The 24,016-nt window shown below is 51.6% G+C and overlaps 1 protein-coding gene across 3 annotated transcripts in view; it reads left to right on the forward strand.

Moving 5' to 3' along the window:
• Positions 1-18,563, forward strand: part of Spns3 (SPNS lysolipid transporter 3, sphingosine-1-phosphate (putative)) — a 47,250-nt gene extending 28,687 nt beyond the window's left edge. The window contains exons 10-13 of one of the 3 annotated variants that reach the window (XM_087191665.1): positions 10,273-10,338; positions 16,906-17,004; positions 17,113-17,284; positions 18,166-18,393. In XM_087191665.1, the coding sequence (XP_087047791.1) occupies positions 10,273-10,338; positions 16,906-17,004; positions 17,113-17,284; positions 18,166-18,212 (384 nt within the window). In that variant the 3' untranslated portion in view covers positions 18,213-18,393. Of the gene's footprint in view, positions 1-10,272; positions 10,339-16,905; positions 17,005-17,112; positions 17,285-18,165 lie in introns of all 3 variants that reach the window. The other 2 variants (XM_013076757.3, XM_087191664.1) reach the window with 2 other exon arrangements.
• Positions 18,564-24,016: the final 5,453 nt, after the last annotated feature.

Below are 24,016 nucleotides of genomic sequence, written 5' to 3' on the forward strand. Positions count from 1 at the left end.
GGGATCTGTGTGGCTTCTGCTGCGCTGAGAATAGAATGAAAGGAGGGAAAGGCAGAAACAGGGAAACCAAATAGGCTATTTTCCAACAATACAGGCCAGAGATGACCGTGGTTATGGAGGAAGTGTGGAGAAGTGGTCAGAGTCTGGGTATATTTTGGAATTAGACTCTACCAGATTTCCTGACAGATGAGTGTGGAGTGTGAAAGAAAGGGAGGAGTCCAGGGTGACTCCAAGAGTTTGGGTCTGAACATCTGGGAGCTTGGATGACATGGACCTGCCATTTACCGAGATGGAGAAGACAGGAGGTGGGGTAGGGGCGCTATTTTATTTTTCCGAAGGAGGGGGGATTTGGAGTTTCATTGCAGACATTTTAAATTTTTGTTGCCTCTTTGAACATCCAACTGGAAATGTTTAGAGGCAGTTGGATGTATTGTCAGGCCAAAGAGCCGAAAACCAAGACCAGACAAGGCCACAACAAACCTTTATTGCAGGAACAATCTGCCGGGTTGTCTACGAACAAAGGAGAGACAAAAGCAATATGGCCGCAACAAGGAGTGCTTCTTATAGGACCTGGGGTGGGGCTTGTAGGAGCTGGGGTGGGGTTGAGTGAGGTAGTGGCTAGGGACTGGAGGAGCCTGTGACGTCACTAGTTGCTAGGAGGAGAGCAAGTATTAGGTTACTCTTTTGGCAGGAATAGGGGCATGTTGGGAAGAAGAAGGTTGTCCTTTGTTGGGAGAAGCCACCTTGCAGTGGCTTTAGGTGGGGTGAAGGGCATTATGGGAAGAAGAAGGCAGCTGTTATGTATAGCAGCCAACCCAAATTGGAGGGAAATCTATCTGTATAAGATCCTTGAGTTCGGTTGGATGGTTTAGTCTGGCTGCTTAAAATCCATCAGCCTGAATGAAGTTGCCCGGGAAGTGAGCATAGATACAAAAGAGAAGAACTTTGAGAATTAAGCCCTGGCACATTCACAGGTCAAGGGTGTAGGTGCATAAATCACCATCTTGAAGTCAAGTGCCGGGACCAATAATTCATTCTACCACAAATGAGCTTTATAGTTTTATTTGGGAAAACCTTAAAAAAAAAAACAGCAAGAAGAAAATAACAATTATTCATATTTTCATCTACCAGAATTAACTACTGTTGACATCTTGGCCTATTTGCATCTATGTTATTTAATTAGGTGACCATCATTCATTTATGTGTCTTTCTACATATTCGCATGGGTGTATAGTTAGTTAAATTGGGGTTATATGGTAGTATAATTTTAAAAACAGATTTATTGAGATATAATTCATACATACACAATCATCCACTTAGAGAGTACAGTGCAATGGTTTTAAATATTTATAGAGTGTGTAACCATTACCACATCGATTTTATTTATTAATTCTTTGTTTATGGATGGGGCCTTGCTATGTTGTCCAGACTGGTCTCAGAGCCCTGGGCTCAGACTCCTGACTAGCTGGGACTACAGGTGCATGCCACCACACCCAATTACTACAGTAATTTTAGAACATTTTCATCTTCCCAGAGAGAAGCTTCATTCCATTAGCAGTCACTCCCCGTGTCCACACAGTCCGTCCTCACCTAGGCAACCACTAATCTACTCCCCATTTTTATAGATTTGCCTATTCTGGATGTTTCATATAAATAGAATCATATATGTTTAATTAACTTGTATGAATCTACCTGAAGAAACGAAAGTGAATTCAAAAGTATTAAACTCAGGGCCGGGGATTTAGCTCAGTGGTTTCACCGCCTGCTGCACAAGTGCAAGGACCTGAGTTCGATCCCTGGTACCGAAAAAAAAGTATTAAACTCAAATTAATTGTAAAACTTATTGATGAATCCTCACTGTGAAAGAGAACACTGTACCCCTTCCCTTCCTTCCTTCTTTCCTCAAACTCTTAATTTTTGTTATATTTTTATTTTTACATTTTCTAGCATTAAAACATTCATAAGTTGTTCTCTCTATAATCCTTGTAGTTGTTTTGACAGTAGTCCCATACTTAAATAGATTTAATGGTCATAATTAGTTTGTTTTTACACTTTCTCCATTTCTGAGTTTTTTATTTTTGTTTTTGTGGTATTAGGGATTGAACCCAGAGACTCTTGCATACTAGGCAAGTGGTCTAATATTGAGCTACAGTCAAAGCCTGTTGCATTGTATTGTATTATATTGTATTGTATTGTATTGTATTTGTGTGGTGTAGGGACTGGACCCAGGGCCTTTACACTGAGCTAGCTATATCCCCAGCCCCTCCTGCTGCCATCTCTCAGAGTGCTGGAGTCCTGGTGTGCACCACCATGCCCGGCTCTTTTTATTTTATTTCAAGACAGGGTCTCTCTAAGTTGCCCAGGTTGGTCTTGAACTTGTGATCCTCCTGCCTCAACCTCCTGAGTAGCTGGGATTATGGGCATGTGCCACCACATCCAGCCAATTCTTGTGTTATTATTTTGCTTTAACCCCTACCCAGGTATATTTTGTGGTTAAATGGTTTGAGGTGGTCTTTGACTGTTTACTTGAATAATACCTAGTTGGGTATAATGTTCTCCAGTCACTCTTTTTTCCCCTCTCATGACTTTGCAAACATTTTTTTCCATTGTCTTCTGGTATCAAATATGGTAATACCTCAGTTCACAATTGCTTCTGTTCACAAACAATTCGGTTCTCAAACAAAAGTGTTCAATGAAATTTTGCTTCCGTTCACAAACTCCACATGGGTGACAAACACAACCTCGGCCCATCTTTTCCAAAGTCATAAAACAAATTAAGTTTGTGAACCAAGGTACCACTGTATTATTATGGAGAATAAAGTTAGAATGATTTATTTATTTATTTATTTATTATTATTTTTTGGTACCAGGGATTGAACTCGGGTCCTTGTGCTTGCGCAGCAGGAGGTGAAACCACTGAGCTAAATCCCTGGCTCTGATTTTTAAAAAACCTTTTCCATCAGGATACCTGAAGATATCATGATTTATTCTTGAAATTCAATAGCTTAGCTAGTGTATTAGCCATCTGTTGCTGTGTAACAAATCATCCCAAAACTTAGCAGTATAAAATGCTGCACATTCCTGTTCTCACAGTGTCTGTGGGTCATGAATCCAGACACAGCTTATTCAAGTTGCCTGCCCATGGTCTCTCACGGGCGGCTACAGAGTGAAGTGTTGGCCCAGTGTCTGTGGTCCCATCTGAATTCTCAGATGGATGAGGGTCTGCTCCCAAGCCTATGCAATGGTTGTTGGCAGCACTCAGAGCACTGGTAGAGCTGCTGTTCCCTGCTGCTTGTTGGTAGGATTCTGGTCTTCATTCCTCATTATGTGGGCTGGTGTGTGTGTGTGTGTGTGTGTGTGCACACATGTGTGTAGTGCTGGCATTGAACCCAGAGCCTCATGCATGCCAGGCAAGTACTCTACCACTGAGCTACATCCCAGCCAGAGCCTCTTTTACATGGTAGCTTGCTTCATCAAAACTTATCTCAGTCTGAGAAGAAAATAAAGGGATCTATAAAGAAGGAAGTTGCAGTCATTTATAATCTAATTACAGAAGTGATACGTTGTCACCTCATTGGAATCAAGTCAGTAGGTCCAGCCCACATCAAGGGGAGGGCTCGTTGTACAGGTAAGAATACAAGAAACTGGGTCAGAAGCTGCTCATTGCAGCTAGGAAACGTCTGTGTAAATATTCCATGTCACAGCAAGATCTCATGACTGTGCTCTTCTATCTTCTGAATCAGTGTTGAGTATCCCCTTCCCCATTTTATCTCTGAATATTTCTTAGATGTATTTGTTGCATTTTTACTTGCATTGGATCATGTTCAGGGCTGGGACTAGGGTGATGCGAGCAGACATTTGGCGAGCAAAATTTAAGGAGGTGTTCGCCCCTAGATACTGATCCTGCCTGTACAACCCTGCTGCTTCACCCTGGTCCCAGCCTGATCTTCCCACCTGTCCTCTGTGCCACTCACTTCTCTCTAAATGGCCTACTCTTTTTTTTTTTAATTATTAAAGATCAGCCAACTGGGCGTGGTGGCACACGCCTGTAATCCCAGCACTCGGGAGGCTGAGACAGGAAGATTGCCAGGAGTTTGAGGCCAGACTGGGATATACAGTGAGTTCGAAGGCAGCCTGAATTACATAGCAAGACTCTGCCTCAAACAGGCCCCCTCTCCAAAAAAAATTAGTGAGATTATCTCAGCCCTTTCTCTTTATCAGTAATTCTAATTTCTTTTGTATTTATTTCATTTCTAGTTATTTTTGGTTTGTTGCTTCTCTGATGATGTTGTTCATGGTTTCACTCCTCCAGTTATTTTTTTAGGTCTGTGATCTCCCTTTATGTCTCACGTTCCTGTTATCTCTGAGTGCTTTCTTTATTAGTATTCTTATGTTTTCTATGATTGAAGCTGTCATAAAGAATTTCCTTTGTTCTTTATCATCTATCTTTTAGGTTGGGTTCTGGCTTTCTCCTTCCCCTCCTTCCTCTCTCTTTTTCTGTTTCTTCCCTCTCCCTTCCTTCTTACCTTCTATTCATCCTTCTATCCCTCCCTCCCTTCCTTCCTTCTCTACTGAATGTCTGCAAAGTTCACCTGCTCCCTGCTTTCCCCTAACCTGGGTGTGGGTGCCTCTGCTCCGACTCTGACTGCTTTGCTGTGATCTTCATACTGTCACCCTGTCTTCTGCAGAGGGGCTGTAGTTTGAACTGAGCATTATGTTCCACGGACTTTTCTGTCACCTGAGGGAATTGGAGGGCTCAGGCAGGCTGTGGAGAATTTCATGAGAATACCTGGGCTCTGCTTTCTCTTCTGGGATTTAGGTAAATGCTGGGTATAACAGGGTTCATTCTGTCTAATTGCTGGGTGCCTCCTCTTCTGGGATGGGGGTAGCCCCAGGCCCAAAGTAGAAGCAGTGACTAGAGTCATTGTTCACTTTCTCTATTTTCCTGGCTTCTTCCCAGCAGCTTTCCCCTTGAATCTCCATTAAGGACAGCTACTCAGTTTACTTCCTCCCAGATAGGAGAGTTTTGTTGATTGGATTTGGAGATGGGGAACCAAGAAGGGCTATGCTACAGAACCATCTGCCTTTTTTGCCTGGATACCAGTATTTGATGTACATCTCATTAGATTTTATTCTTTTCTTTGGTGAAAAATCATCTCATTCCCTGACTCATTTTTGCTTCTGGAGAGACTGTGATGCACTTTCTATCCTTTACCTTTACTCAAGAGGGACACTTGCTCATGACTCTGAACCCCCTCTTTGTCCAAGGTCGTGTGGTTACCAGCACCCAGAGCAGAGAGCCAGCATGGCTGTCACCAAGGGCTTTACATCCAGGAGGAGACTCCACCCTTCTCAGCCTTGAGGACTCCAGAGCAAAGACTAGGATAGCGCCCTCGTTTCTGCCCCAAGAGGAGCTTGTGAGGTGGTTGGTGGGGACCAGACAGGATGCGTGTGTGCCACAGCTGTGGTCAATGGTCAGCTGGGGATTTAGGCATGGCTGTGGGATCTGCTCCCTGGCTCCTGGGGTGGCTCTCACAGCTGGGCCATGCAAGAGCTCAGCTCTGAGAAGCTCTGTTATCACTTTCTTTTTTTGGTGGTGGTGTGGGGGGGGTGTTGAGACAGAGTCTCCCTATGTAGCCCTGAACTCACTATGTAGCCTATGCTGGCCTCTAACTCATAGTGATCCTCCCACCTCAGCCTCCCAAGTGCTGGGATTACAAGTATGTGCCACCACACCTGGCTATTGTCACTTTCTAGACGTGTCCCTGGTGGGGAGATTTCTTGGATGTGCCCCTTCTTTCTTGCTTTCTGGGCTGGAGTAAGCAGGTCCTCCCAGGGGCTGCCTCCAAGGGGCTGGCAAGGCCCACCTGCCCTTCCCGCCTCACTTTGGGCCTCACCTCCCTGCCAGGATCCATGAGGTATCCTTTTTCATATGGGTAGCCCAGCTCTGCAGGAGATCCGGCAATTTCCAGGGAGGATTCTAGAGCTTTGCCCCTTCACTGCCTTACTCCCCACCTGCCTGTCTACCAGTGTGATGGGCTGCTGCTGGCCCCTGGAAACCAGGCAGTGCCCTTGTGCCCTGATACCAGGCCCTACAATTACAGGTTGGCAGGCCTAGGGGCAAAGTGTGCCAGCCAGCGCGGCAGCTTGCTGGCGTCCAGTCTGTGCCTTGGGGGCTGTGCCCTGACTGGCTCAGTTGTGCTGGGCAAGAAGCTGATCCATGATGGGGGGAGGACTGGGTCTCCAGTCTGCTCTAGGTATCCTGAGTCCATGGGGGGCATTGGCTTTCTTCCTTCCTGGCAAGGGCTAGAATCTGTTCTGGTAGTTCAGAGATCAGTTACTGCCCAGATGGAAGACTGAGCTGGACCGAGGTTGAAGATGCTACCCCTCCACCCCACTGGGCTGACCTTCACAGGGGCAGGGGCTCCATCTCGCCTCCTTGTTGCCTTGCTGCCATGCCTACCTCTGCATGCAGATATACATGAGGAGAGCTGAGTATGTGCAGGTTATGATGTATTCACAACCATGTACATGAACATGAGGGTACTAGCATGTGTGTGTGTGTGTATGTGTGTGTGTGTGTCTGTGTGTGTATGTGTATAACTTGCTGTACCTCTTATGAGACCACAAGTATGCATACCTGGGTGCATGTCAGGTTGTTCTTCAGCAAGTACACCCAGAAAACCTGTGGAATATTTAAGGATGCCATCATTTCTTTGATTCATGTCCTTGCCCCAGTGCTTTTAAAAAATTTTTTGAAACGGGGTCTCACTATGTAGCCCAGGCTGTCTTTGAACTTGTGGTGATCCTCTTGTCTCAGCCTCCTGAGCTTGGGGACTACAGGCATACACTACTGTGTCTGGCACCACATGTTTGATATTTTGCATGTCATCCCTGTTACCTGCATATACGTGGACTTGTGTTGTATGGTTTGTGTGTGGCTCCCAGGCTATGAGTGCTTGTGTATGTGCAGGTATGAGCTGAAGCTTGTGTACATGTGGTTGCACTTGGTTGCACTTGGTTGCACTTGCAAGTGTCTGTGCATGCTTGTGCGTTTCCGCACATGGGAGCATGTGTGCATGTGTGACCGTGTAAACACAGGTGTGTATGAGTGCGCACCTCTCTGGCCAGGAATGGCTAAGCCAGGGATTTTCATCCTCGCTTCCCCAGCTCCAGGGAGAAACCCTCTTAAGTCTGAAATGGCAGAGGGCAGGGCTCTCAGGCTCAGCCAGTGTCTCGGGCTCCAGGCAGCATTCCCAGGCCTTGTTGTCCAGCAAGGACTAAGACAGGGTGTAGGAGAGTAGAGCCTGATTTCCCTTTTGGAAGTCCCCTGCAGGGCTGCTGTCAGGAGGATGGTGGGGCCTGGGAAACTGGAGAGGCGGCGGGAGAGGAGGGAGCTCTAGATCAGGCCCGAAGCAGTGGACAGGAAGCAGAGGCAGATCTGAGGAGCAGTGAGGATACAGAGCGGACAGGACTGCAGGGGAGTGAGGGTGAGAGAGGAGAGTCAGATCACTTTGTGTCTGGCAGCGGTTCTCCCTGGCTCCCCTGAGTCTGAGGATGAGCAGTTTCAGCAGTGCGCTGGCAGCCACTGCGCCTGGGTCCTGGCTGGCTCAGCCACTCTGGGAGGATGGTGATGTGAAGGGGTGGAAAACAGGAGAACCCTGACCAGTGTGCAGTGCCTCGTGGCTGTCCAGGAGGGGCCTGGACTTACAGGGCTGAGATGCCTGTGTAGGAGTGGCTTTGAATAGGCACTAAATTCTTTAAACTGGGGCCCTTTTGGTTTGTTGGTTTTGTTTTTTAATGGAGGAACCCAAATTTGAACTATGCATGGGAGCCATCAAACTAGGACCTGCTCTGTTTCCTGCCTGTGTGGACTGCAAGCGTGCACAGTGAGGTGACCAGCTTCAGGAGCTGTCTCTTGGTGCCTTAGGAGCCTGGTTAGGCCTCTGGATCCTCTATCATTATGCAGCCAGGGAAACCAAGGCCCAGAGGCAGGGAGCTCCCCAGGGTGCCTCAGCACGCAGGTGAGTTTGGGGCATCCACTGGAGAAGACACGCCCCTTTTCACAGTGCCCCTCTTTGAGCCCTGGTGGCTGGGCTGCCGCTGGTGGGGAGCTTCTGTAATTAAGGGATTAGCAGGCAGCCTCTCCCCAGCCAGCCCTTTGCCCCTCAAAGCCACAGAGTGGAGCCAAGGATTTGGCGGTGCTGTGTCAGTTTCCAGGTGTGTCTGAGGAAACTTGGCATCCTCGGACTGCTCGTTCAGCCTGAAAAGCCTCATTGTGGCTGCCGCCTCCCTCTAATCGGCTTTTTTAGGATCAGGATCCACCCTGCCCCAGCTGGAGGAAGGAAAAGGTATATTTCAGTATGTCCTGTGGGTGTAGACCATGCAGGGGAGAGACAAAACTGGAGGCTGTGTGGCTGTATGGCTGGGGCTACTGGTGTCTGGACTGTGTGGAGGGAGAGGATGCAGCAGGGGAGGGCTGGCACGTGAGGAAGAGAGAGGAGAGGCCTGGTGGCCCAGGAGGGGCCCTGAAGACATGGCCAGAGGGTGGATATGAGTGGGGCCTGGCTTTCATGTGGCCCCAGGAGGCCGGTTGGTAGGCCCCGTCAAGCGGAATGAGGTCTGTGGTTTGCCTGGACCATGCTTGAGAACTGCCAGGCAGCAACTTCCTGATTCCTTCTGCTGTGGGTGCCCATCCCATGTTCTAGGCCCCGAGGTAGGCCCACCCTGCCCTCAGGGGCCTCTTGTTTGTGTGCCATGGGCAGAGGCTACAGCCACAGGGAGTCTGGTTTTGGCCTCTTCCACCCACCCTTCACCAGTGCCTGCCTAGATTCCTGCCCCACCCAGCATGGAGGGCACGTTCCAGCCTCTTTCCTCTGCTCCTGTGGGTCCTCTGCCTCGGTGGTCTTGCAGCTCTTCTCAGCCCATCCTGACCCCGACCGTTCAGGGCTCTGCTCAGGGCCATCTCCCTCCCTGCCTGATTCTCCCATGCCAGTTTCACTGGGCACTGTGGCCCCTGGAGGCCCCTGAGCTCTTTTTGCCAAAGGTCTCCTCACCCTCACTGTGCACAGACCAGCCACAGGGGTGAGGGACTCTCCAGGAAAGGGCTTGATGTGTAAACCTGAGCCTGGGTTCCCTGGTCTGTGACTTGGGTATATTGACGTGCAGCTTACCAGGTCACCCGACCTGAAAGGTAGCAAGAGTGGACGTGCTGGTACACAGTAGGTGTTTGGGCAGTGGTCCTTCGTTCCTCTACCCTGGTGCTCACAGGCTTCTGAGCATCAGGCCTTTGAGTGCCTGAGCCTCCTGCCCAGTGCACAGCCCCGTGACTCCAGGAATGACTAATTCCAGTAATTCTGATAAATGAGACTTTCTTTCTCTTCTTGCTGCTTCATTAAACTGTTCTTGAGTGAGGGGAATGAGGATTGTCCTAATCCCTTGGCACGAGGTGGGAGTTTCAGGGAACTGGGTAAGACTGGCCCACAGTTGCCTGTGGTCACCAGAGAACATCAGGAGCAGGGCAGGGGGTGGGCACTGGACAGGGCCAGAAGCCTCATACGGCAGGGTGGCTTTGCCCTGGGCCAACTGGTGACCTCAGACAAGCCTTGGTCTTGTCTAGTTCGGTTTCCCTAGGCTCCCAGTTTCCCTGCACCATGAGAGTACTAGCCCTGTACTGCTCTAGGGGTTTGGGTAGGGAATGGCCTGGGAGAGGCCATCATGGGGTTTCCAGCCAGACTGGCTGGCCTGCACACGGGAGGTGCCTTGTCATTGTGTGCAGGCCTCAAAAGACAACAGATAAGGTATGGGCAAGCTCTAAACAGTCCTTTGGCCTTCTTCCTCTCAGAGAGTGATTCCTCTGCTTTAAAAGTACCCCGGGAGGGCCAGAGATGTAGCTCAGTGGCACCACGCCTGGCTGGTGAGCACCAAGTCGAGTACAATCCCCGGTATAGGAAAAAAAAAAAGTGCCCTGGGAGTCCTGGCTGCTTCCTCTGGGGCCTGTGGGTGACCCTGAGAGCTGGTCCCAGGACTGTCCCTTAGGAAGAGTGCACTTCTCAGGGCTCGGGCCTGGTGCTCACCTCTGGGTCATGGCCACTGGCCAGGCCTGCTGGGGACTGTCTACCCACCCTCGAGACTGGGAACTGGAAAACCAGATCCAGACAGTGCCCACCAGTCAGTTTCTGTCTTGCCTTCTTTGTGGAGCCTTAGTTTCTCCAGTCCACAGGTGGAGAGAGACACTGTGGGGAGCCTCACCCAGCTATCTTTTCTCCACAGGTGTTTCTGGCTCTGGGGGAGCTGCTTCTGTCCTGCAACTGGGCGGTGGTGGCTGACATCCTGCTGGTAGGTGTGGGGTGTGGTGGGGGCAGGTCCGGGGCCCTCTTGGGCAGGAGGAGCTGTTTTTGTCCACCCAGGGTTGGCCCTTTGCTGTTGAGCAGCCTGGGGGTTGGAGAGGCCTTGGGGTAGGGGACCAAGGCCACTCACAGCTGCCTAGGAACACAGGGTCCCTGACACTCAAATGTCTCCTCTGACTGTTGCCCCCATTTTGCAGATGAGGAAAGGGAAGCTCAGAGATGGGAGGTGCCAGGGCTATGATCACACAGTGCCAAGGCTTTGTGCCAGCCTTGGATCCCAGGACTGCCTCCTTCTTTCTTTCTTTACCATGCCACTTCTCAGCAAGCCGGCTCTCAGGTGTGCAGATAGGGGTGCTAGACTTCAGGGCAATGGCCATTGAGCCCAGCTGTATCCACCCCAACTCATGTGTTGTGGGCTGTAGTGCAAGGGGCTGGCTCAGGCTCTCAAGAGGCCTGATGCTATCCTGACCACATGACTGCTACACCCAGAGTCCAGCTCGGCCCTGTCCTGAGCCTCACACTCTGTCTGGTCTCCCTGTCTCCTTCTGGGAGGTGTATGGGGAAGAACTTTGAACAAAGAGAGGCCTTCTAGGCCTAGGAATACCCTGAGCTCTTCTGTGGCCTCCTGGTGGCACTGTCCCACCTGGAAACAAGGAACCAGGGCAACCAAGCAACTGGCAGTGCAGGGACACAGGCCTGGAGTCAGGAAACAGGACTGGGCTTCTGCTCTGCTTCTGACACAGGCTGTGTGACTTTGGGTAAGTCACTTTGCATCTTTGAGCCTCAGATTCCCCACATGGAGATGATAGTATGTTGTGAGGGCGAAGTGAGATTATCCATGTGAAACTTCTGCCCATTGCCCAGAAGGGAATGCTAGCTAGGATTCTCAGCAATTCCCAGGTTTTTACTTGCTCTTCTTCTGTCCCCCAAAGAAATCCGGGTGACCTAGAATCTGAGTTTGAAAGGCCTATGGGAATGTATGGTCATTTAATTAGCCAACAAGGCCTTCTTGAATGTGACTGTTGACAGGATGCTCACTCCCTGTGGAGTTGTTCCGCCCCCTCCCGGGGCCCAGGCTCAGCCAGCATGGAGAGGGCTGCCCTGTCCTTGGCTCCCAGCCTGTATCATCTACAAAGGTGGTGGCCTTCTCTGGCCTCTCCCTCCATACAGTGACTTGGGCTCCAGCCTGGGACTCAGCCACAGCCCTGCTGAATAGCCTTAGGCCTCGGTTTCCTTGTTATAAAAAGAGGTAATCATAGCCAAGTGGGGTGAGCAAGAGAGCATGCTGGAAAGTGCTCAGGACACAGGGAGATGAGCATCCCCACCCCCAACATAGCCTGCTGTCTCCCTGGCAGTATAAACAGAGCTGCATGTGCCCTCTGCAGCTTCCTCCACTTGCCCCCCAAGGCGTGGATCCACATGACAGCCCCACAGATATGTGAAGACTGCGGCCCGTGTCCCCCGGTGTCTGTGTCTTCAAGAATGATTAACCTGGCAGAACCAAGCTCTTTGTAGAGCTGAAGAGGGAAGGTGGTGGTGGCGGGTGTGGGGCTGGCCAGCTGGAGTCTAACCCATGGGGGAGCTGGCACCCCAGCTCCTTGCTGTTCTTCCTGGCTTGCAGACCTCCAGCCCCACAGTTAGGCATAGCCACCCAGTGAGCTGCCTGCCCCTTTTCCAGCCTTCCTACCTCCTGGAAGCCCATGGGTGCAGACCACCTTCCAGCATCTAGGTGGTGGGGGTTGGGCTGGTCCTTGCAGCCCTGGGAGTTCAGTAGCCTCCACTGCTGATTCCCTGGTAGAGGCACAGGAGGTAGTGGTCTCAGGGCCTGTGCAGGCAATGGGCAGGCTGTGGGTGACCCTGTGCATAGTAGAAGGACATGTGATGACAGGAGAGGGGAGGGAGAATGATGCCTAGATGTGGCACAAGATCCCAGGAACCTGGACTTTTTTTTGGTAATGGGGATCAAACTTGGGACCTTGAGCTTTTGAGGCAGGTGGTGGCACCACTTAGTAAATCCCTGGCCCAGGAAGCTGGGCTTTTAAGAGGTGGCCAGAGCTGGTTGTGTTGGTGCATACCTGTATCTCAGCTACACAGGAGGCTGAGGGAGGAGGATGGAAAAGTTTTTTTGTTTTTGTTTCTTTTCCAATACTGGGGATGGAACCTAGGGCCTTTACACTGAGCTACATAGTGCCTTTTTTTTTTTTTTTTTAATTTTGAGGGTCTCAGTAAATTGCTAAGTTACTCAGGCTAGCCTTGAACTTTTGATCTTCCTGCCTTGGCCTTCCAGAGCGTTGGGATTACAGGCATGCACCACCACACCCATTGAGGGTGGAAAGTTTTTTTCTGGTACTGGGAATCGAACTCAGGACCTTGCGCTTGCCAAGCAGGCGCTCTGTTACTGAGCTAAATTCCTGGCCTGAGGATGAAAAGTTTGAGGCCAGTTTGGACAAGGTAGCCAGGTCCTGTCTCAAAAAACCCCCCAACCAATCAACCAACCAAACAAAAATCAAAAAGGGGCTAGGGGCATGGGTCGGTGGTAAAGTGCTTGCTCAGTATGTGCAAGGCCCTGGGTTTGATCTCCAGCATCACAATACCACACACACAAAAAAACCCAACCTCAGCCAACCAACCAAATAAAAAGCGTAAGAGAGGTGGCCACAGCAGCCTGTGGAGGACAGAGAAGGGAGGTGTGGAGAGAGGTGGCCCTGGCAGGTGGGGAGCAGCAAGGGTATTGGATCCAGGGCCAGGTCGGACCTTAGTGTGCATGGGAAGAGAAGGGAAGGGAGGTCTCCTGGGCCACGTGCACCTGCTCTGAGGCTGAAGGTGAGATTCACTTTGGGCAGGGCTCGGAGGGAGCCAGGAGACCTCAGGTTGTGTTCGTGCCATGGGTTAGGAATGAGTGGGCAGGGGCTGAGGGACCTGCATGTTCAGGCGGATGGTTCTGGGCTGGGGAGGAGGCCAAAGGGAGCGAAGGGGAAAACAGGAGTGGAAAATGGAGAGGTGAGCCGGAACCTGTGGGAGGTTTGGAGGGGTGAGGACACAGAGCCCAGGCCTGAGGACTCTGCAGCGGTCCATCTACTTTCACTCCCAGCCCTGTCCCTAACAGCTTTATGATGTTGGTCAAGTGACCTAACCTCTCTGGGCCTTGTTTCGCTCAGCTGTGCAGCAGATAGAGTGGTAGTACCTATCAGTTACCCCTCAGGCCTCCATCTGCTCACTCCTGAAGGGGTCATGTGGGCCTTCCAGCCCCTGAGGTCGTCTGCCTCAGGACAGTCATTGCTCTCTTTGATCCCTAATCCACTGAGGGAGAATGCAGACTCTCTCTGGAGCCAGGGCCCTGGGCCTGTCTGGTCCAGTGGCTCTCAGACTTCATTATGCATAAGAATCAAGTTTGGAGGAGCTTGTTACTAATTCCAGGCCCTGTGTCCTCACACTGATTCAGTGGGTCTAGGGGAATGGAGGGACTTGGGTTTCTGACGGACTTCCCGAAGGAGCCTGATCCAGTATTCCTCAGAGGGCACTAGAGACACTGGCCCAGCATACTCAAACTCCCCATTCACAAAGCCTTTGCAAAATTCCCGACATCCCCTTGTTCACATACCCCTCCCCTCCACAGAGAGCTCACTCTCTGCACTGTGGCAGGGGGCTTTGTGTGTATGAAAATGGTCAGCCAACACCCACCTCTGGCGACTTCTGCTGGCCTGGCTGGGCCCCAGAGGGTCCCACTCTGGGAGGCTGAGATGCTGTCTCTGGAGCCTGCTTCTCCCCAGGTTGAGCTCTCTGCCTCCCCAAACCGCTCATGGGGTCTCCAGCTCCCTCCTAACCCCACCTGGGATGACCCACTGGCTGCTCACCCACTTCCCGGCATGGGGAATAGAGCGGAAATTGCTCATTGCTTCCCTTCCTGGCTCACTCTCCTTCCACCTCCTCAACAGATTTTTCCAGCCCCCCACTGGGGGCTGCAGGCCTCTCCTCAGGTCTCAGTGCTTCCTGGCTCAGCCCCGCCCTCCAGGTAGCTGTCTGCTCAACGGTCTGTCTCACGCTCCCAGGAGTGTCTGGGCTGAGGGTCAAGTAAAGAGTGCAGGAGGCAGGCTGCCGGGTAGCCTGTACCTGGTGGTTGCCTCTCCTCTGACTCTCTGCCTGCCTCTGGCTGGTGCAGATTTTGCTCTGGGCTATAAAGAGAACAGCTTTCTGAGAAGGGCGAGCCTAAAACAGAAGTGTTTTGTTTCAGAATAGAGTGAGCCTGGAGTTTTTGGGAACTCAAAGGCCTCTCATTTCTAAAATTACCCCCTGGGCTCTCCAGGTGCTGCTGAGCCCAGCCTTGGCCCCTGGCTATATGAAGACAACAGCCGGGACCCAGAATAGGAAGGGTGAGCTGGAGGAGGAAGACCTGCTTTCCCAAGGCTGGCAGCATTGGCTGCTCTGCGCCCAGAAGGCTGAGGTTTTGGGGATGGGAGGAAGGGGCCAGTGGCTTGGACTTTTTCCTGAGGGTCCAAGCAGGCCCAGCCCCCACAGGGACCTTTTTGGACATGCAGGGCCCTCAGTCTAGGAAGCCCTGCAGTCTCCCCAGAACCACCCGTGAGTAATCACATAATTATGGGGTGAGAAGGAAGTCCTGTAGAAGGTGCAAAGCTATTCCTCCTCAGCCTGTAAGCAGGTCCCTGCTATGGCAGGAGGCCCAGTTTCTCTCACCACCTGGACAGGGTGGCTCAGTGCCAGTGACCTCGGGACTGGCTGAGCACCCACAGGGTCCCCTGCCACTGTGCCCTACCCATCTACAGGGCCCCCTCTCACCAGACCCATGCATCTGGCCTCTGCGATTCTGGAATCCAGTGACTGTCCCTCTGGGCTCCTCTTTCACACTTTGAATGCCACTGTCCCCTGCCTGGAGAGCCCTTCACCAAGCTCTCAGCCAGGTACAGACTCCCCTCCTGCTCATTTGCAGGGCTACTAATGGACTTTTCCTCTTCAGCTTTCTTTCCACTTTCTGAATGTTCTATAACAAACATATAAACATTGCTGGAAATGCTGGTTCCTCCTCACACATCACAGAAGAGTGATCAGAAGGCCACATCCTGGAGGGATTTTGATGGGTGTCCCAGGGAAGTTACCTGCTTTGTAGAGGTTTTCTCATCTATAAAATGTAAATAATAATCACATCTCTCTCATGGGTTGCTTAAGTTGATACACAAAATGCATAAAGAAGCATTCAATAAATGTTAAGAATTATTATTATCATAATTGCTATTATTCTCTGCTGGGCTCAGATTATGGTCATTGAGGTCTTGGGACAAAGCTGTTAGGCAGGAGGCTCCCCTGTGGCTCCCTAGTGGGCAGAAGCACTGGGCCTGGCAGAGTTTCCCCTGTGATCAATCTTCCAGAAATTTCTATTTGAACTTGTTTATTGGAAGGCTTTTTTTTTTTTTTTTTAATGGAAGGCTTTTACTAATCCTCTCTGTGCCTCATGTCTTGCTCTACTGTAGGGACCCTAAAAGAAATTAGGGGCACTGCTGCCAACACAGTATGGGGGATACAGGGAGGTGAACAAAGAAAGGACCCTTTCTTCCAGTCCTGGATGATGTGCATTCAGTTAGGTGCATGCGTGGGGGCTGTGGGATCTTGGGCAGGCACCTGAACTCTGAAAGGGCTTCATGGAGGAAGTGACCCAAAGGTAAGCCCTAAGTGACAAATAGAGATGCTTCAGGTAGGCCAAAGAGGGGGAGGCAGGCTGGGAAGAAGGCATCACATGTTTAGGTGCACAGATGATTCTGCCTGCGAGGTTTTATTTCAGCATGATGTCCACCTGAGGTCTTTGGGTACCAGCTAGATAATGTTGAGGGTCACCTCAAGGAAGGTACTTGGTACTTCATCCACTTGGGGATGAAGAGACTAAGGCACAGAAGCATGAAGCAACTGGTCAAAGTCCCATGACCAATGGATATGGGATCCAGAGTGGGCATGCCCACAGGCTGGCTCTAGAATTATTTGGAGGTACTGAGGTACTGGGGATGGAACCCAGGGCCTCAAACACGCTAGGCAAGTGCTCCACCACAGAGCTACACTTCCAGCTGAGAATTCATATTCTTGACCTTCCCTCCCCCTTCCAGGGGGATATTTGGGCCTCCCCAGCATGGCTTCCTTTAGTCCCTGCCCAGTGGGTCTTGAAGTTCCTGAGAAGACTGAGTCCTCCATGCCATCCTCCATGCCATCCCAAATACCTGTGCATGCGGGCACCTGGCTATATCTGGCCAACCTGCCCTGCTGCCTCCTGGTCCCTGAGTTGGGCCTATCACTGTTTTGCCTGGTCCCTGCCCAACTGAAGGTCAAACTGTCAAGTGGGGTGCCCCGATAAGCACTTTGGCACCCCCATCCCTAGGCATGAGGCACGGAGGGGCCTGATGTCTGGGCTTGAGGGTTACTTTCCTTCTGTTCCACTCATCTGGCAGCCTGTCACACTTCCAGGCAGGTCCTCAGCAGGTGGGAACAGGGCTGGGTGTGAGGGGACACCCACTCTGCCCTTACCGGGGGAGCTCCCTGGGGCTCCTATGTTTTGCAGTCTGTGGTGGTGCCCAGATGCCGGGGGACAGCAGAGGCACTTCAGATCACAGTAGGCCACATCCTGGGAGACGCCGGCAGCCCTTATCTCACTGGACTTGTAAGGCTGGCTGAGTGTGTGGGGTGGGAAGGTCTGGGGAAGCCCCTTGCTTGCTAAGGCCAGGGGATGGCCTGGGGGGCCTAGCAGATGTGCGCCCCTCCTCGGCAGATCTCCAGCGCCCTTCGGGCCAGGCGCCCTGACTCCTACCTGCAGCGCTTCCTTAGCCTGCAGCAGAGCTTCCTGTGCTGTGCCTTCGCCGTTGTCCTCGGTGGAGGCTGCTTCTTGCTGACTGCACTGCACCTGGAGAGAGACCAGGCCCAGGCCCGACAGCCTGGCACAGGTACTCCTGCAGCTCATACCCATGGACATCTAGGGGCCACCCCGAGGGCGTTGCCAGCTTGTTCATTCATTCATTGGAAAATATTTATCACACCCTGTTATATACCAGGCAGGGCTGCAGAGGCCAGGAAGTGACCAAATTAGGCGAAGTCTAAAGCCTCATGGAGCTGCCACTCCAGTGGGTGGAGACAGACCAAAAAGAAAAAATGAGAGGATATGCTCAGGGGATAAGTGCTATAGAGACAAAAACCAGGAAAGGGAGTAGAGAGGGACATTCAGGGGCAGGTTCCAACTGTGGATAGGGTGGCCAGGGAGCTCCTCACTGTACAAGTGACACTGGGGCAAAATTTAGACGAAGAGGGGGAGCAAGCCACACAGCTACCTGGTGGAAGGAGCTCTTGGCAGTGAGAACAGCTAGTGCAAAGGCCCTGGGGGATGAACATACCTCATATGTTGAGGACCAACAAAGAGCCCAGTGTGGTTGGAGTAGGGGTGAGAGGGACTGTGATTAGAATGAGGGTAGCAGTGCAGGGCAGAACCAGGGGTGCTGGGGAATCCTTGTAAGGGCCCCAGTCTTAAAGGAGAGTGAGATGGGAAGAGCCCCAAGGGGTCTGACTGCATCGGAAAAGCATTGCCCTGGCTGCTGTGTTGAAAGCAGACCACAGCAGGTTACAGTTGAGGCAGAGAGGCCAGAGGAGGCTCTGGAACTACTCAGCGGCAGCACACAGCAGTGGACCTGTAGGGAGTGAGAGGGGTTGGAGCTGGAATTTATTCTACAAATGGAACCTAGAGGATTTCCTGACAGATAGTATCCAGGCCTATTCCCAAAGTATCTTCTGCCTTCTTTGGGGCTGGGAAATATGAGCTTCTTTCCTCCCACAGGGACCCTGGATAGCAAAGATGTGGACAGCAATGACAGGGAGACCTAAAACCTGCCTCCTGGCACCACTGCCTCCACAGAGGTCCCCTGAAGCTCCTGCCCTGGATCAAGAAGGCCTCCTATGCCTCCCATGTGCCTCCTGCCGGTGTCTCAGACCACCTTTTGCTGTGACTTGGGGACCCCAGCTGATCTGCACCTGCTACTTGTTCACTCCCAGCTAGAGAGCTGGCGGGGCCCAAGGGCTGGGCTGGGCTGAGAATTGAGCTGTCAGCACCCTCTATGGGAGGCCTGGGCCTACACCTGTGCCTGTGCCCAGCTCAAGGCCCTCTAGCTTAGGTGCTCAGCCTGGCTGCTGGTGGGCCCCGATTAAAGAATGGTCAGTACAAAGCCCATGGAGTTTAGACCTTAGACAATCCTGTTATTCTAGCCTCAGGGTATCTCTGTAGGAAGGGGAAGGGGAGAGGGAGAGGTGGGCAGGCTGAGGGTGCATGGTGGCCCCTGCAGTGGGGAAACTGAGGGAGCTGCTCAGCTTGGGTCTGTAGGTTCCCCTGCCCTGGAACTCTCACTGTGACCTGGCTCTCCCAGTCTGCAAGGCCACGAGGGCACAGGACACCCGCTGTGTGAATTCTTCATCTGAATAAGAGGTGGTCTTGAAGGTGGGTTTTCACTTGGCTGCTGGTGTAGGGGTGTGGCTTGAAGTGCCAGGGAGCCACTTGAAGGAGGACCCGGGCCTGCGTAGTTGTGGGGCAGCTGTGCTCAAGCCATGAGGATACATTCGTGTGGCTGTGCACGCAGACTTCTGGCTGTCCCGGGCTCTGGGCTCTCTGTGCTCTACCCACATTCTGACCCCAGCACTGCCCGTGGGGAAGGCCAGCTCTGTGGGACCCACCCACATCTGCCACTGAGTTCTGAGCAGCTGTTCTCAGCAGGCCTTCTGGAGATCAACGGCTTCCAGGGGGCCAGCCGTGGGGAGGCATGTTCTGTCCTCCCAGGAGCCTGAGCTTCTGTCCCCTCCCCTGGAGCCCAGCCAGCAGATCACTTGCTCATTTGCTGATTACTACCTCCGCTGTGCCAGGCTGTGCTTGACTCCCAGCAGCCGTGGGTGGAACAGTGGCCCATACGCCTGTACAGCCCCTGACCCTCGCCAGCAGCCCCATCCCTGCTGCCTAGAGTGTTCTCCTTGCCCTCTCTGGCTGGGACAGGCCAAGTCAAAGCTAGACCCTCTAGCTCAGCCCACACTTGCCCCCTGGTCAGCCATCCCTTGGAAGTGGGCATCACCTGGCTGACTGGCCCTTGATCCATGACTTGACCCCGGAGCTCATGAAACAGGCTGCCCTGGAGTTATGAGGAATCCATTGATGAGGTCAGTTGATTTCCCCTGAGAAGGAGGCAATCAGCCTGGGCTGGAGCCAGAGTGCCATGGACCCTCGCAGCATTCACTGACTGTGTGATCAGGGCTACCTCTTATCTCGCTCAGAGCTGCAGCTTTCCCAGCTATATTCCAGAGGTGTGTCAGAGGTGGCTTTTCCACTTCAGGCCTTATGTGATTTTCACAGATTGGGTCTTGATTCACAGAAGCACAGTTCCGGTACCTGAATCTTTCACTTAGCAGCCCCAGTGGGGTGGAGGGGCTGTGAGGCTCAGGTCCCAGAATGTGGGCAAGGGGTGCCTAAGAGTCAGAATATTCCTCCTCTGCCTTCCCCATCTGAGTCCAGTGGCTAGGGAGGAAGATCAGAAAGCTGGGCACAGTGGCATTCACCTGTAACTCCAGCTACTTGGGGGGCGAGGCAGGAGGACAGCAAATTCAAGTTCAGCCTGTGCAATGAGAGAGAGACCCTGTCTCAAAAGAAAAAGGCCTGAGGATGTAGTTTCATGGTGGAGTGCCCCTGGGTTCAACCTCCAGTTCTGAAAAAAGAAAGAAAAGAGAAACCTCATTCTCATCAATTCTGCAAACACATATTGATATTCCTGAGTCTCATCACATTTTTTAGGCAGTTATGGGCTGAGGATTTACCTCAGCGGCACTGTGCCTGCCTGGAAAACGGAAGGTCTTGAGTTCAACCCCTGGTACCAACAAACAAACATTTTTAGGCAGCAAATCAGACTCTGGCCTTTCCCTTGGACCTCACAGCCCAAGGCAGGATGAGAAAACCCTGGGTTAGGCCAAGTGAGACACTCCTCTGGGCAGAAGGGATCACATTCCTCAGAAGCCTTCCAGGAAGTGGCTTTGATGTTGGTAAGGGCAGGAGGTGAATCCTCGGTAGAAGGAACGGAACAAAGGTGCAGTGGGTGGGGCAGAAGACTTGTCATGAATCATAGAGGGTTGTGGTGTGGCCAGAAAGGAGGGGAGGGGTGTCTTTGGTGGGGAGCGGAGGCAGGAGAGGCTGGCCGGGACCAGAGGGGCTTTGGATGCCCACTGATGGGCTGGGACTTTCATCCTACAAGCCAGGGCAGCTTCTTCAGACTCAAGTGCATTACGACACTTGGGGTGCCGACCAGGGCAGGGTGGTACTTCCCAGGGCTCAGCTAGACCGGAGAACTTGATAGGATGTTTTCATCAAAGTGGTTTGGGGCAGGGCTGGAGCTCAGCGACTGGGGGGCCCTGGGAGGGGCAGAGACAAATCTCTTATCCTGCAGCCAAGCCAGACCCCCCAGCTTCGCTCAGCTCCTACCTCCTGCCTCTTTGGGGCCATCACCATGGGCTGAGGCCCACAGGTGTGAGAGGCCTGGAGAGGCAGGCTACTCAGCTCAGAGTGGAAGAGTCTGGTAAATAGAACCCATCTTCTGGCCCCGAAGAGCACTTATGGGGTAATCCCAGTCACTCATACTCTGACTTGTTTGTTGGGAATGTCAGCAGGAGGAAAAAATGCTGCTCAGCCGGGCAGGTCCTCAAGCCTGACCCTGCTTACTTCATATGTTAATGACTCGTTCGCAGGTGAGATATGGCTGGCGGGTGAGCCTGTCCATGTGTGAGCACGTGAGGAGGCATGGATAGGGTCTTGATAAAAGCTCTTCTTCCACTACTTCAGGCTTGGGTGATTGAGCATGCACATTTATATTCCTGTACCCCAACCCTGGCTTGTTTTTCTGCAGCATCGGCCACAAGTTTCATTCCCTGAAGTGTGTGACTTTCCCTTATGCCTGGGGTGGGCTTCCTGTGAGATTGTTGAGCCAATAAAATCTCCAAAGAAGAGCAGGCAGAGGTCCTGGAGTTTGAGGTTGTTGGAGCTGTGCTTTGTCTCGGCACAGTCAGGGGTGGACTACCACTGGCTTCTCTGGGTATCAGTTTGGATTGTAAGCAACAGGACTGGGTTGGCTACCTGAAATAGGAAAGGGATTTATTGGGAACATATCAGGAGCTTACAGGTAACCAGGAGATTCAGGAGCTAGGAGATGCAGGCCCTCTCAGTTGGGGGTCTTCGAACATTTTTCCCTATTCCTTTGTCACAAACTCAAGATTTAAAGCCCTGGGCATGAGAGTCCAGTTGGACTAACCATGCACATGCCTTGATTTATAATAGCTCCATTAAGGCCAGGAAATCAGAGTGCGGTTTGGAAGAGGAATGAGTGAATTCTGATCATCAAAATTAAACAGCTAGGTGGGTGTGGTGGTGCATGCCTGTAATCCCAGCACTCTAGGAAGCTGAGGCAGGAGGACTGCAAGTTCAAGCTTAGCTTGGGCAATTTAGTGAAAACTTGCCTCAAAATAAAAAATAAAAAAAGGGGTGGGGATGTAGCTCAAAGGCTCTGGGTTTAATCCCCAGTACTGGACAAAATAAAACAAAGCTTGCACGCACACATGCACACACACACAAACACATATACACACACAGACGTGTGCATGTGCGTGCACAAATAAAAGCAAAGCTGAGGGTGTGGCTCAGTGCTAGAGAACTTGCCTAAAATGTGTGAGGGCCCGGGCTCCATCTCCAGCACAGCAAAATGTAAACAAAAAACAATATACAAACAAAATCCAAACTAGCAACTAGAGAAAAAAAGGGAGATACAAACCAAAAGAAAGACCATGTCCACTTTGATGCTTTTGGGTAGCCACTGGCCCTCTCTAAGATGCAGCCTCTCATGGGCCAGGAAAAAGGCAGGCCTCAATGTCCTTCAAGCGATTCTTCATTCCTGATTGTCTCAGTCCACGATCAAATGAGACTGAAGCTTCTATAATTTAGAAGTGTTAAAATGTCCAAATGACAGAACAGGAACTTCTGTTAGTGGGGGCTCAGAGCCATCTGTTCTGAGCAGGAGACAGAGAGGCAGAGATGAGGCATTCGGAACAAAACTCATGAGGCAGGCCCAGGATGGGGGATGGGGGCTCAACAAGTCCACAGCTTGGCAACTGCAGAGCAGAGGTGAGGGGCCTTCTCCCCAGCTATGGGTGGTGAACCTCAGGGAAAGTTAGTCAAAGGGTAGGGGCAAATGGCAGGGGGAGGCTAATGGAGGGTGGAGACAATTAGGGAGACAATTAGGGAGAAAATGCCTTTTTTAGAGGGGCCAGGAGAGGAATCTGGCTGGTATCTGAGTCACTCAGAGCAACAGATACACGAAGCAAATCAACACATATTTCCTGCACCTGCTAAATGTCATTTACTCATTCAATCAACAAACATTCTCTAAGCACCTCCTTTGTACTGAATCGTGAAGATGAATCAGACAGAGTATGGACTCTTGAGGCTCATGATCTATTTGAGCGTGGTGCTGGTGGATTCTTGTACAAACATAATCAGCATAACGAGTTTGATGTGATGGAGGTTAGTCAACAACCCAGGGGAAAAAATGACCAGTTGTTCAAGTGGGTCAGGGAAGGCTTCCTGGAGGAAATCATGTCTGTGCTGGGTTTCTGAAGGACCAGTGGGAGGGGTGAGAAGTAGGCAGCCTAGGCCCAGTGCATTAAAGGCAACTGAAGGGTCGGGGGAGGGGGGGATGCACGTGTGACGCTCTCCGTGGTCCTGAATCATCACTGAGTTAGCAGGACAGGGCTTTTCTGTTGAGGGAAGGGCACGGACTACAAACAAGTGACTCAGTTCTTGCCACCTGCCTAGGCTCCAGGAAGTTTAATGACTGTGAGTCTAGAAGGCTCTGTGTTCAGTATGGTGGAGAGCAATTTTGAGAAATGGGAGGAAGGATCTGAGATTGCAGATTGTTGCGAGTCAGGAAGGGCTGTGAAAGGTTGTAGAGATCACTTTAGGGAATTTAGATACTTATAATTCTATAAGCAGTGAGGAGCCATGGAAAGGTTTGTGCCAGGTAGAGATGGGCAGCACATATGTGATTTAGAAAGTTATCAGCAAGCGCTATGGGAAGTCTGGAGGGGGATGCTGCAGCTCAGGTGCTGCTGAGCTCTATAAGGTCCAAGTGAGATACGGAGGGCTGAGCTATGTCAGTGGGCGATGGGAGCATTGGAAGAAAAAATCAACAGGCTCTAGATGTGGGAGTGGAGGGAGAAGAAAGAGTCCCAAATGGCTCCCAGAGTCCTCTGCTTGGGAAACTGTGGATGAAGGTGCTACTTGTCAAGAGACAAATGATAGTACGGTGGGACCAAGTATGGAGGAAGGATGGTGAGCTCTGTTTTGGATGTGCTGCGGTGGCCTGTGGGATCACCGGGTGGACATGCAGGAGATTGCATATGGATTAGTGCTTGGAGATGAGGCCCATCTTGAGATGAAGGTAGGGGTCATGAACACATGGGTAATCACTGAAAGCTCAGGCATGAGAGGCTAGCAAGAGAGGGTGTCCCGGCTGAGAAGAGAAGCAACTGAAGCCTGAGCTCTTGAGAGAATCCCAGGTAGGAGTCTGGGCAGAGGGCAGGTGGACTGAACCCCCAGTGATCAGCCTTGGGAGAGC

Source organism: Heterocephalus glaber, unplaced genomic scaffold (assembly GCF_053883595.1).
Source record: "Heterocephalus glaber isolate CG9 unplaced genomic scaffold, H.glaber_assembly_v1.0 deba00001564, whole genome shotgun sequence".
NCBI lineage: Eukaryota > Metazoa > Chordata > Mammalia > Rodentia > Bathyergidae > Heterocephalus > Heterocephalus glaber.